At 45.2% G+C, this 13640-nt stretch overlaps 1 protein-coding gene across 1 annotated transcript in view; it reads left to right on the plus strand.

Moving 5' to 3' along the window:
- The window catches only part of LOC119379040 (AT-rich interactive domain-containing protein 5B), a 72578-nt gene extending 59291 nt beyond the window's left edge, over positions 1–13287 (plus strand). Inside the window, exon 6 of the mRNA XM_037648179.2 lies at positions 12891–13287. Within this exon, the coding sequence (XP_037504107.1) occupies positions 12891–13119 (229 nt within the window). The 3' untranslated portion in view covers positions 13120–13287. The remainder of the gene's footprint in view (positions 1–12890) is intronic.
- The last annotated feature ends 353 nt before the right edge of the window (positions 13288–13640 follow it).

The raw sequence follows: 13640 nt of genomic DNA on the forward strand, positions 1-13640 counted from the left end.
GCGACGAATGCAGCTGAAGCAAAGATGAAACGAGCCCGCCATCTCCGTCGCACGCAGGGCACATGCAATAATGTCACCCTGCATGCGAGGCCTGCTGTCAATTGCTGTTCAAGCAGAGAGGAAACGCCCCTCCCGTCTTTTGTAAGGAGCATGAAAGGATGCCAGGGGAGGAAGGGGGGGCTGCATTGCTCGAGCAGCAAGCGTGAACTTTGATCATAAGGGTGTGGTCCCGGGCGCTGGTGCACGCACTATCTCGGCAGACATTACGAAATTGCTCGCATACCCTTCTACATGTCATGCTCTCATTGCCTCGTGTTGAGACAACAGACTGCACGTAAACTGCTTCTCTCCCTGGAGTGGCTGTTTAACCTTGCACCAGCATTTTACAGCGGAGCTGTTAAAGGGAAGCTGAAGCACTTTTTAACAAAAATGACTTTGGAGTGTGTAATCATAGTTTGATCCCTGCTGAATTCGAAAACCAATGTAAGAGTTCACAGAAGTGAACGCAAATAGCATTTCTTGGCAAAAAGCAGTGGCTGCAGCCGCAGGGCTTCTTGAGATGCTGAGCATGACCTTCACGATCAGTTCCATTAACGCGCTCAGCTGTAACTAGTCATGGAGGCCACGGTTGAAGATACGACAGTGCTGCATGGCTCCGCCAAAGCTATCAACAATGATGTAGTTCCGGTTAGTTCATTTCCACGCCCATACTTTCGGTGCGTTCGCGTGGGCGGAGCAAGACGAACTTTTCTTTCTCGTATTTTAAAGCTCCTGCTGCCACAACAGCGGGAAAAATTACGCCATCGTCGATATTAATGTTGGTCCTTGTTAACAACAAAGTTTTACCAAATTCTAAAACCACTTCAGCTTTCGTTTTAAAGCCAAGCTAAAATCTGCGAAGTATCACCCAGCAGACATGTTTAAACTGCGCAAAGACGACAACACATAAGAACATAGAAGCACGCACACACACGAAACGCAGAAGTATGGCATGTTGTTCGGCTAGTTGGTTCATAGATTCAGCAGACAAGTTTAAACTGCCAAGAAGGCAAACACGTAAGAACATAGAAACATGCACATACGCGATGCGCTTGGTGTGTGCATGTTTCTATGTTCTTACTGTTTTCTTCATGCAGTTTAAACTCGTCTGCTGAATCTATGAACCAACTAGCCCAACAACCTGCCATACTGAAGTATCGTCCCCAGCCTAGCGAAAAAGGGTGAGCAGGAGGGAAGAGAGTGAAGCATAGCATAGCCATGTATAGACGATTTTTCTGCAGCTGGTTTGCGCAATTAAAGTTAGAAGGCGCCATTGGCACCCGGCCTTTCAGTCCCAGAATGTGGCCTTTGGCAACGCTGCTCAGTATGTCTCCATCTGCACTGCATCGTCTGCTCGCATGTGTTGGGCAAGTAAAAGCAAGCAGATAGCAGCGCTGGAAAAAAGTCAATATGGTGGCACCTGTGGATGCGGTTTCCCTCCGCCTCGAATTTATGACGTCGTAGTCGTGCACTATGTAGCCCGTAAGTTCGAAACTTACGCTTTTATTTGGTTTACATTTCCATCCTGAAGCTTCGAGAGCAATGCATTCGTTGGTATTTTGCAGTGTTTCCCTGATCTGCTCTAAAATCCTCGGAGACAAGGCTTAGCAAGCGTGGCTAAATAAACACAGCTGATCTCAATAACAAAGACAAAACATACCTAACGCTTTGTCCCCAGTGTGAGATGACACAAAGCGATAGCCAATTTCACCGTTTATTTATTGATGTCAGGACAGTGGGCAAGCAGCAAGCGCAAGTTTGGATCGAAGTTGGCGGTTGCATCTGCATGGGTGCTGCCACGTTGATTTGTAACCACAGCTACTGGCGGTTGCTGATACAACAATTAAAGTAGAATAAACATATCACTTATTGCTTTGGCGTAGTATGTGCCAAACAAATGAAAATGTCTCAGCGTCGTCAACTTTTAGCGATTAAATATTGAACTATGTTTTGCTGCTCAAGCATGTGACTCGCTTACACCGTGCTGCAACCAGCTTGTGTGGTACGGCCACGGCCACTTCACTGGCCGAAGGCCAGTTACGATCACGTGATCAAACATGGCTGTGCCCGTGTGCCGCTGCGGAAAATTGTCTATAGTATAGTATAGCAAGAAGGTGGGAAAGGGAAGTAAGGGTGAGGAGGATGGCGAGGGTAAAGAATAGCATAGCCATGTATACTATAGTATAACAAGGGGTGGGAAAGGCAAGTGAGGGTGATGAGGAGGGAAAGGTAGAGAGAAGGTACAGCATAGTATAGCGGAGGCGAGTGGAGGAGGGAGGCTATTTGGCGGTTGGGGACATGCTGATGGTCTAGTGGAGAGGAGGTTCCTTCAGTGCTAAACCATGTCCACGTTTGCCTAGCTTGCATCACATTGCATTTCATCAGTGAGGCTTCGCCTCAGCTCCTCTGTACATTGGCCTTTACGATGTTAAGTCAGTTATAGCCAGTCGTAAAATGTAGAGTTCTGCAAGATCAGATCCAAAAGAATTAGCTACTAGCCTTACTTCGTATAACATTACAATTTGTTGCTGTTGCATTCATTGCTTCGCCCTTGCGGCAAAACTGTGATGTTTTTACTTATTTCATGTGAACACATGCGTCCGCTAATTGAGAACTACAGGAAAGATTGGATCCAGTTTCCCAAGAAATGCAATAACTCGGCTGAAATCAAAAGAACTGCTCATTATTATGAATTATCTACAGTAGATTTTCACTTCTCATCGAGACAAACCATTCAGTGATGCACACATGTATGTGAGAAGGGTGCCCGAGAAATCCGACGCCCCATTTCTTCTGAATTCCAACTTTTCCTTTATCCCTTCACTCTCTTGCCAGTGTTCCTGATGGGCATGTTCCTCCCAGCAGCTCACCTTCTGTGCACTTGGCATACCACTCCCCCCCGCCCCCCACACACACACACCAAGAAAAGTTCTGTCTGCATGGTAAATTTACATTCTTAAGCCATGAACTGAAAACAAAACATTCTTATATGCAAAGTTGTGGAAAGTTCATAGGTGTGGCTGGAGCCGACAAAAGTGAAAAATGATTTGATTAGCTGGTTTCCACTCTTATGTCAATGTCATGGAAAACAAAGAAGGATTTATTTACAAATGGGAGAACTTTCCTTGGGAGTCGCTCCACAGTTGAATTCACATTCCCAGCCTAGTGGGCTAAGAGAGGCAGCAGCAACTTCCTTAACAATATTTTGCAAAGCTTCTCAGTGTGAACATAGTCATTTCTTCCATACATCAATTGTTGACACTGTGCGAAGTGTGGAAACAATGCTGACATCAGGAGGCGGCACAGTTTGCTGCCTTTTCTGATCTCATCTGCTTCCATACATATCAGAGACCTGTCGCTTGGCTCTCACTTGCTTCCTTTGGCTGACAGTCTTAGAGATATTCTTCAATAGCACTTCTTGACGCTGTAGGTCGCAAGGGGACTCCTATCTTACAGTCGAGTTTTTTCTGGCATTTGTGTCATAAAGCGGCGCACAACAGTTTCGCGGCATCATACCGCATGAAAGAGGTTGGCTGCCACATATGTGCACTCCAGAGAGCCCTAGCCAAGCATGGGAAACACGAACCAAACTTGCTCACACACAAATGCGCATAAAAAAAGCATGATGCGAATGCATAAATCACAAAGCAAACATGTTCTGGCAGGAAACGGCATCCACCTCGTGTCTTCAAACAGCATAGGTCGGCAAACTCACTCACGAGTCGACTTACTCAGACTCACTTAGGCTCAGATCGAGGTCTGAGTCTGAGTGAGCCTGGGTGAGTAATAGTTTGGTGAGTTTGAGTCCGGGTGAGTTCAGTTGAGACAAATTTTGGTGAGTCTGAGTCCGAGTGAGCCCTACGCACAAAATATATGTCTTGAGCGAGTCTGAGTGAGCTCCAAATTTTTTTGCCGACCTATGGTGATAACTGCTCAACTTCAGCATTACTATCAGCCTTATGACGGCTCACGTTGATACTCACTTCTACTCATTGATACTTCAACGCACTAGCGTTCATACGCCAGCTCAATATTTATTGATCAGAGGTGTGCATTCAGACATACTTGACTGCACACCAAGAGAGTGTATTTTCTCGGGTATAACACGCACAAAATATACAGAAAATTTGGAACTAAACTTAGGATGCGAGTTATATGCGAATTTCGGTGTGCAAGTTGGCTTCACGGCACACCTCCACGGTAATGCAAGGAAGACGGCTTTGTGTCAGTACGCGGGCATATTTTTCCTTTCTCCTGCGGTTTGTGGTGGGGGGTGCCAGTTATATGCAGGGGCGGGTTATACACAGAAAAATATGATATTCAGACTACCCTCGGAGTGTGCCGAGCGTACAGTGCCAAGTGTTCAGCGCCGTGAACGAACATGCCTACGCCTTGCTGGAGGCCAACTAAAAACAAAGTACTGAAGCTCCGAACTACCATAGTGATAAGCGAACGACAGCAGGAAAGCCGTAATGCTTCGTGCTGTTTTATGACTTTAGGGCCTTTAATCTTCTGCTGTATTATCTGCGTACCCTTGGCACTTATTCGATATCGATGATCGCGACGATAGCGACCGCAGTTTCGTGCGCGGTTGCGGCAAACGGTAGTTCAGTTTTCAATCTGTGCGTGCTGGCCGTGCACGTGCCTTCATAACTGCGTCATTGCTATCTGTGATCGCGTCTACTATGGTTTTGTCCACAACGTTGCAGCAAGCAGCATTGCTTTGAGTCGGTGCGCATTGGATGCATGTGTACTTTCGTGGTCGCCCATGATCCCATTGACACGACTGTATTTGTGTTCACAGCGGTTGTGGTAGTATGTAGTTACGCTTGGATAGGTGCACGCTTGCTGCATGTGTGCCTTCACAATGCTGTAGTTGTCATTCACAATCGCAGGGCTAGTGACGACAAGCAGTACTTCTGTTTTGAGCGCTACATCAAAACCATGGCGGGAGTTCTTGAAGAATGATTCTACCGTGGCCTGCACGCGCGCGTCAAACCTACTGGCAGCATCATAGTGGATGGACGATCTCTCGCCGAGCATCTCAAAGGCGAAAAATTACCAGGATGTGTTTGTGGTGGCAGAAGCATGTCTCCAACGAAGACACGGATCTTGCGATGCGGCCTCACAACTTTGGAAGTCATGAGCCAAAGAAAAATTGTCGAGTTAATTGCTAGCAGAATTTCGTGGCAATTCTCCTTTTCTTTCCTTATGTGGTAGCACTCACGAAGACTTCGTTGAAGTGGAAGTATCCAGGAAAAGTATTCAATGTACTGAGACATTTTTCGCATTGTTTTCTATGGGTGCCGACGGGGAATCGAAAATTATTTGTTGTGGCGGAAATTTTGTTGTAGCGGAGTTCGTTATAGCGGGATTCGACTGTATCAAGAAAACAATAAACTGATGTCTGTTACATGAATACACCTTCATTTTCTTTAATAATACATAAATCCAGTACACTTATTTTGCTTGAGAGCAGTGTAAAAGCCACAATTTTCATAATCCTGTGACTTTGTTGACAATGTGACTGCAGCGCCATGTTTGATTAGCCCGAAACGTGCTCTGTATCCCTCCCTATTATGTACCGCCACTACCAACACCATGCGCACTTGATTGGTTTCTTCGCTGGTAAAATGTCCGGCAACTCATCATTTGTCCATGGTGATGTAGCAAACGAGTTTTATGCCAGCATGCGGACTGTGGCTGAAAGCTCTTCATCTTCAACAGCTTCCGCAATGTTTGAGTTTTGTGATATTGCGTGCTCATTGCCTTAAGTTGACTAAGCTGCTGAGTGCCGGATCCATAGTCACTAACTGATGAAGATAGCGAGGTCTAGTGGTTATGGCACTCAACTGCTGACCCAAAGGTCGCGGGATCGAATCCCGGACGTGGCGGCTGCATTTTCTATGTTACCAGTGTGAATGGATACTCTAACTGGTAAGATTTTAATTGCACTGAAGGAAATGGGTGCCATAAAAAGTGGTTGTAAGTTCCATTAATACAGTAAGCACACCAGCTGCTGAGCTGCTGTGTGCACGCACTGGTTTTATTCGAAGGGGCAGCAAATGGTAGGCTTATCTGATATTAACCAGTAGATATTAGGTAATGTCAAGCATTACCTAATATTTAGTGGGCATGGGCTAACACCGACTAATTTCATGCACCATCGAGATGCTACACCTGCAATACTACTAGTAGCACTCCTGCCTGGCAGGAGTTGCCAGATGCTAGCGAGCTAACAAGCAAATAATCATCACAAAAGAAGCCCAAGAAAAAGCAGCACAGCTTTCGCGAATTTTCCCATTCTTGAAAATATTTCTAATTATAATAAAAAATGTCCCTCATATACCAAGAGGAGTTGAAAAAATCGCTTTAAATATTTTGAACAGCAAAAATATGCACAACTATGAATGAAATAATGTATTTACTTTTTAAAATTGTCTCTAAGGTAGTCTCCACTCGGTTGAATGCACATTTGCCAGTGCATGATTAACGTTACTTGTTGGTTCCCCCAACGTATGTTTGACTTCAACACTCAACTACACAAAGTCGTCGACAAATGTGCTATTGGTGAACATGATCATCACTGAAATAACTATATTTTCTGGAAAAATGCAAACAAGCCCAAAAAACGCTACAAGCAACTGGAAAATTCTACAAGCGACTCGGTGAAAAAATAAGCCCAAATCCACTCATTATAAGCGGAACTGGCAACTCTGGGAGTTGCCTTGCATTGTATGTCGCGTCAACACCTCACAGCTGCACATAAAACACAGTTCGAGGAGTGCAAAGACAACGCTGAATGTCGCTATGCTTTTCACCCTACGAGCGGAATTGCCCCATGCCCCCTTATTTTTTCTTCCATACTTTGTCTGCACTCCAGCTGATTAAGGTGGTAGTCGGCTATCCCCTTCAGGTGCTGTGTGCCCAGTGCTCATGGAATGAAATGCAGTGTGAAAACGTTTTAAGTATAACAACTGATACACACAGTTGCTTGAGATAACCACATCATGCTGCTACGCATCTGGCCACTACTAAAGGTGATGTGGGCCCTGATGTAAGTGTACAAGCCAATATTACACCTATGTGACACATTTATGCAAAGTGAAAACAAAAATATGTGTGTTAGATAGCCCTAAATAGATTGGTTTCATTCCGTCAGTGCTGTACAAAACTAGATAGCGCATCAAAAGCACCAATAAACGTTATTTTAAAACTTATACTTAATCAAATAATTGCACTTTGACCTGTGCTGCAAACTTGAATAATATGTGGAATGTGTTTTAGTAAGACCACCTGGAGAGTAGGTGGCTGTGCTTTTTGCATTGTTTTACATCGGGCATATTTTTCATGAAGCTGGATAGGTGCTATGCAAGTATGCCAGGCATGAAATAGCTGATATTCTCGTATGTGATATTCTAGTAATGTAGATAGATCTTGCATGGAGTCCACATTCTGTAAACTTGATGAAATTCACTGAGGAACTGAAAATCCCTAATGGGTTGTTCTGTGTTTGCATGATTTTCACTATTCCTATGATAGAGGTGTGCTGAAACAAAATTTTCAGTGGACAGGTTTAATTGGCACCTGGAGAAGTTATTTGCAAAATTGCATCACTGCCATGCCTTTTCCAGTAAGTTCAGAGCACATTTTAGCAATAAATTTTGAAAGTGATGGGATTAAAGTTTTATGTTGAGTGGCTTGTCTTAAACATTGATTGTTCCTAATTCTGAGCAAACATGTGCCCTCAAGTCTCAGATTAAAATCGTAATTAGAATAATTTCATGGTTTAATCAGTTACACTGCCATAAAAACCCGAGTAAGCGTCCCCCTCCTTTTTTCGAGTGATTTGAAATATGCGCCAATGACAGCAAGCGCCCCTCACCCTCACCTCCCGCCATTTTCACTGTTTTATACACTGTTTTGGAAACAGTGAATGCATGCGTACTGAATGGAGCATTTCATTAGAAGCACGGGTGTGCATTTTTTATTCTTAGGGGCTCTTCCACCGCCATTTTAAATTTTGATCCGCGATTGAGCAAGGGCCCGCCCCCCCTCCAAATCTTGTCGGATTATCTTTCACCGTAGGGGGGGCGCTTGCTCAGGATTTTACGGTATGTCATTTTTGTACAAGTAATGTCCACCTCTGCAATGTGCAAGAATTTTCGTATGCGCTTAAGTAATTTTAAAAAAAAAGTAAACATTTTGTATCCTGATAAGGAACGATTTTCTCAAGCGCGTTCTCTTCATACAGAGGCCCATCCTCACTCTCTCCGGTTGGCGGGGCGCCTGCTGTTTGGTGTTAAACAACAGATAGCATCCTATTGCCCAATAGCTGACATAAATTAAGGGCGGTGTTTGGATCAGATGCGCTCCCTGTCATGAGATACTGCCCCGTGCTGGCACTGTGCTCTTTATAGTGTACTGACATTACACAGTAGTCGCACTTGTGCGCGGAATAATCACAGCGGGAGAGAGCGGTAGCATTTCATTACACGTGCTGAAAGCGATGAAGCGCACTGACGTTACTTCTTTCACATATGCTATCCCTCCCTGCGTAGGTTCCAGTGCGCTCGTCAGGAAGAGAGAAGAGATGCAGTGCTTAAAGCATGCGACATATCCTTGAAACTCCAGTCGTTCTTGACGAATGCGGGAAATTTTTGTGGCAATCGATTCGCGAGACAATAAACTCTGATACTGAGGTCATTTGATGATTACTTGGAAAAGGGGTTCAGGACCCCTTTTTAAAGGGGCCATGAACCACTTTTCCAAGTAATGATCTAATGACCTCAGTATGGGAGTTTACTGCCTTCCGAATCGATTGCCGCAAAAATTTCTCGAATCCGGCAAGAACGAGCGGGGTTAATGGGGTTTGGCGCACGGTCTCAGTGCTTTTCTCTCTTTTCTCGTCCCAACGAGCGCACTGGAAGCTACACAGGGAGGGATGGCACCGGGGAAAGAAGTTACGTCAGCGCGCGTCGTGAAACGTGATCACTCTCCGGCTGTGATTCACGTGGCGAGTGTGGCTACTGTGTAAAGTTAGCAGACTGAGGAGTGCGGCACCGACAAGTGATGGCACCCCGTGGCAAGAAGCGCATCTGATCAGAACGCCGCTCTCGATTTGTGTCGGCTATCAGCCAATGAGGATGCTATGTCCTTTGTGACGCGGAGAAGCACGCGACATCAAGCGGCAGGCGCTCCGCCCAATGACGAAAGTGAGAACCGGTCTCTGAAAAGAGGGCGCCTGAGAAAACAGCAACTTCGCGCTCCACTTGCAGCCTTTACGCGGCGCACACGACTGCAGTAATTGGTTGAGCAGTTCATAGCCGTGTCAGCTTTCTGCAGGATGTGTTTTTTCAACAAGCCTAAGGGGTGCTTATGACCCCTTTAAAAGAGTTTGCATAGCGTACAGTGAGCCATCTGTCATGTGGTTTAGGCGGCATATGTTTGTATTTTTGTCCAGGAACTTTGTCTTGTGTTGTTTTCAATTTTTGACTGCCACTGAGGCCACATTGGCCTCAGTGAGGTCGCTTTCAGGCTCTCGGAATGCGACATTCTATACAATCGTAAGCTTATCCCGAAGCTCCATAGTATACAGTCAATACTGGTATGCATGCTTGTTTTGGTCTATATTTGTGTGCTTGCTGTAAAAGGTCGCTGGGCTGCACTAAATGTAACTGGCTTAAGCTTTAGTTCATCGACTTTAGCTTGTTGTATTAGATTCATGCACAGCACCATATGTGAACATTTTGTTCAAGGCCTGTTTTCACAAAGCACGGACTATAATGTTCTTGATGGTGTTTGTTGTGAAAAAGTAAAAGCATCTGGGCTGCATTATGTTCTCGTGGCAAATTGGATAAGAAATGTTTGCGACGGCATGGTACCAATACTTGAAAAATTGGGCCATTTCAATGGGATACTAACAATAAGGCCACTACGTGCACCTACCAAGTTAAACACTGACCAATAGAGCTGGTTTGCTTGCAGATTATGGGATGCGCATTGTGTGCTTATGTCTATTATAGTTTCTTCTTTTTCAATAAACTTCGAGTTGTCAGTTCAGTGTCTTGTTCGTTAGCTCGCTTCATCCTTGTTCTTTGTGCTGCCGCCCATCATGAACCTTAAACAACTTGCCCAACTCACTGCTCTTCTGAACGGTACAGGAGTTGAAAGGCCATGTGGATAATCGGCACATATTTGAATGGGTACCTAGGCACCATGGTGTATGTAACCACCTGCTTGCTCATGCAGCTCACACCAGTATAGGCCACCATTGATCCTGTTGGGAATGTGGCATCTGCTTCTGCATTGTTATGGTTGAAGGCACCAGATGGTGAAGAGATCAGATTTCGGAGGCGGCCAGTGGGTTTATTGTGCCGAAGGTGAATAAGTGCCATCGTGACAGAAGGTAAGGCACGCGGACACGGACACGAAAGAAGAGAATGCGACAACTGAAACAATGGCTCTTTCATGAACTTGCTTTCATGATGAATCCCTACTAGCTATCTCAACTTTCTGTCGTTGGAAGGGTGTCTACCGAAGATGGCAAGATGGAAACTGGGCTGTCCATGTATGCCACCAAGTTAGCAGCAGGTTGCAGGCTTGTGTACAAGGCATTGATGGATCGAAGGGTACTTATTAAGCTTTCGAACGAATAATTGCACAGACTTATGTAATAACTACCACAGGTAAAGTCATCGGAGTTCATGAGTCTCTGTGATGGCAGCGTTATTTACCGCATCAGTTATGGATCTCAGCAGTGCTGGCCTGAGACAACTGCTCGACTTCTCAACCAACTGCCTTTGAACCTATTTCTCTCGTAAAGCAACTTTATACAGATAAGTATTGAAGCAGCCGAAATTGGCAGCACCAATGTTGCCGAAAAAGTTGTTTTAGTATACAAACAGTGATGCTGGTCAAATAATGTTTAATAAGTGCATATGCATCCCTGAAAACGCTTGGGGCGAGCTTTTGAAAAAAATGTAGGGGTGTGCAAATATTTGAACTTTCGATCGAATATTTTTCGAAGTGTTTGCTATTCGATTCGCAGCGGAATTTCACTATTTGAAGCGTTCGAACTTCTGGCTTATAACAACGGAAAATAAATATAACGACGATTAATCGGCGTGCAGCGTGCTTGGTATTGCGTTTTGGGGCGCCGACGTGCGAAACTGCAAGCCGCTTCCGCCGGTGCTCCGAGGTGACGTCCGAGCGGTCGCTGCGCGACGAGCTTGGCCGGGGGGGTCCACTACCGATGTGTAAAATACCCACCCATGTTTCCGAGGAGCCAGCGGGCGATGCGATTCGTTGCTTGCGACGAAATACATTGCAGCTTCTTCGCTTTCGCATGTCCGCTAGCGTGATGTTCTTGCCCGCAAAGTTCGGATTCGTCTGATACTCCGGCACCGTGAGCGGAGTTAGGCCAAGCCACGAGTCCGAGCAGTAAGCTCGGCCGCGGTACCCGATTTTTCAAAGTATATACGTCAAGCACGATCGCGAGTACAAAGAGTCGTCCCGCGATGGTCTTCGTCGCGAGGTGCGAAGTGCTGATAAGCAGAACAGTCGGTCACGTCTGTAGTGTTCGTGACGAGCGCGGCGCACTATCGTAATCTGATGCTTGAGCTTCCGCTTGCAGCTGCCAAACTAAAGCTTAATTATAATTGAAATGATCGTCGACCCGTCAACACAGAGTGCGAACGCGTCACTAAGTAACGCGATTTTAGACAGCCGTGACCTCGCGACACGCAAGCAGCAGACGACGCTCTCCCGCAGCGAGGATCGGACCAATGGCGAGGCATGCTGGACCAACATGGCGGATGCAGCCAATCGAAGGCCTCGAAACGAACTTCAAAGATTTGCTTTTTGTACACTAGTTTCTGAATGGAGGATTTAGCAGAAGCGGGAAATTTGAAGACAGAGAAATGTTCTTTCCGACGAACCCAAAATGGTGGTGCCCGGTTTCGCCGTTGCGGAGCTATAATTTTTTTTAACACAGTTTTTTTTTGCGATTTCCGCAATAATTTTCGCCGTCTTCGCAAGCACAACAAAGTTTTTACCGCACTTCTTCGTAGTTTTCAGTGAAGATATTTTGGAATAAAAAAAGGGCTACAAAACTGAAAATGTGATTTTCAAAAAATGTATTTTTTTTTGTTATTTTTCGCGATACGAAAGCTGCATGCCCCCTTACGAATAAATCCGTCCTTTGACCGTGTTTTTGACTTGTAATTGTTCCTGTCTTGTAACAATATACATGGGGATTCTCTCAACTTTTTTCTGTAATTTCACTTCGAATTATTAGAAAAATATTCGAGAAGTATTCGAAAATTATTCAATTCGATTCGCACTCAAACTTTATTATTCGAATTCACTTCGCACCCAAAATTTTGCTACTTACACAGCTCTAAAAAAATTTATACCATATCCTCCCTTTCACCCTCTTTGGTGGTTCTGTTGGCAAAATCTTAAAAACATCAATTTTCACAGGTTAGTGGGCAAGGAAATACTTGTATACAATTGGTATTGGTACTACCGACATATCATCAACATTATCACATCATGGAGCACAGCAAGATATGCAACAATTATGCTAGGTATGGCGATATTAAGAAAAGGTTACTTAGAGTGTTGTGAGCATTTCTCGTGACTGCTGCAGCAGTTACAAGAACAGAGTGAGCCAATTTATTATGGCATGACACATCACCCTTGCGACTACAAAAACTGGTTCGTAGAAACACTGTGAAATCTTTAGGCAATTGCAATGCTTGCCAGTATTTACCCTGCGGTGTAGACTTTCGTTTATCATGAAAAACCAATATCACTTGACTCAGAAATTGTGCGTGCATTCCATTCAGACTCCTGCTGCCGTTTGAGCTGCACCTGCGAGGTGAGGATCGGCCACCATGCTGGCGGCTGGACGAGGCGCCCTCAGACTGCCAAGTGCTGGACCTGAGCATGCGACGCGAGGCACCGACGCCACCCCAGTGCCTCGACTTGCGTGTTCACCGGCGGGGCGATGAGAACTGTGGTGCACTGCAGGGCAGCCCGCTCTACTCTGTGTATCGCCTTGAAGATGCGTGGTAGCCTACCAGTGCAACGCCACCTGTTTAAGGCTGGTGGCGCCTTCACTCCCCTTCCGTTCCACCCCTCCCACCGCCACAAAAACAGATGCAACGATGGCACATCCCAGCAAGCCTCAGGGGGCACAGATATGCCATGCTTTCTAAATAAATGGTTTTTCTGCAGATCATATGCATTTGTAACAGATGCAATGGCTACAAATATGTTCAGGAAAGTACACAGCCAAGGAATCAGCAATGCATGGTGTTGTCACTTGCAGGCTAAGGTGAGCCAAAATGGTGATGTCGCATGGTTAACAATTAAGGTGATTGAATCCATTGTTTATGGTACCTTTGAAAATAGTTAAGCATGCTTGTTGTTGTGTACTGAGAGTAAACGTAAAAACAGTGGCCAACAGAACCTGGATTCCCATTATATATTTTGACATTTGTATGTTTGTTTTTTAGCCACCATGTTTCACTGGCTTAAACTGTTACATGCATTATTGGCGCAAGCTATACCTTCATGCATTCTTGAATGTTACT

The sequence above is a fragment of the Rhipicephalus sanguineus genome, chromosome 1, assembly GCF_013339695.2.
Source record: "Rhipicephalus sanguineus isolate Rsan-2018 chromosome 1, BIME_Rsan_1.4, whole genome shotgun sequence".
NCBI lineage: Eukaryota > Metazoa > Arthropoda > Arachnida > Ixodida > Ixodidae > Rhipicephalus > Rhipicephalus sanguineus.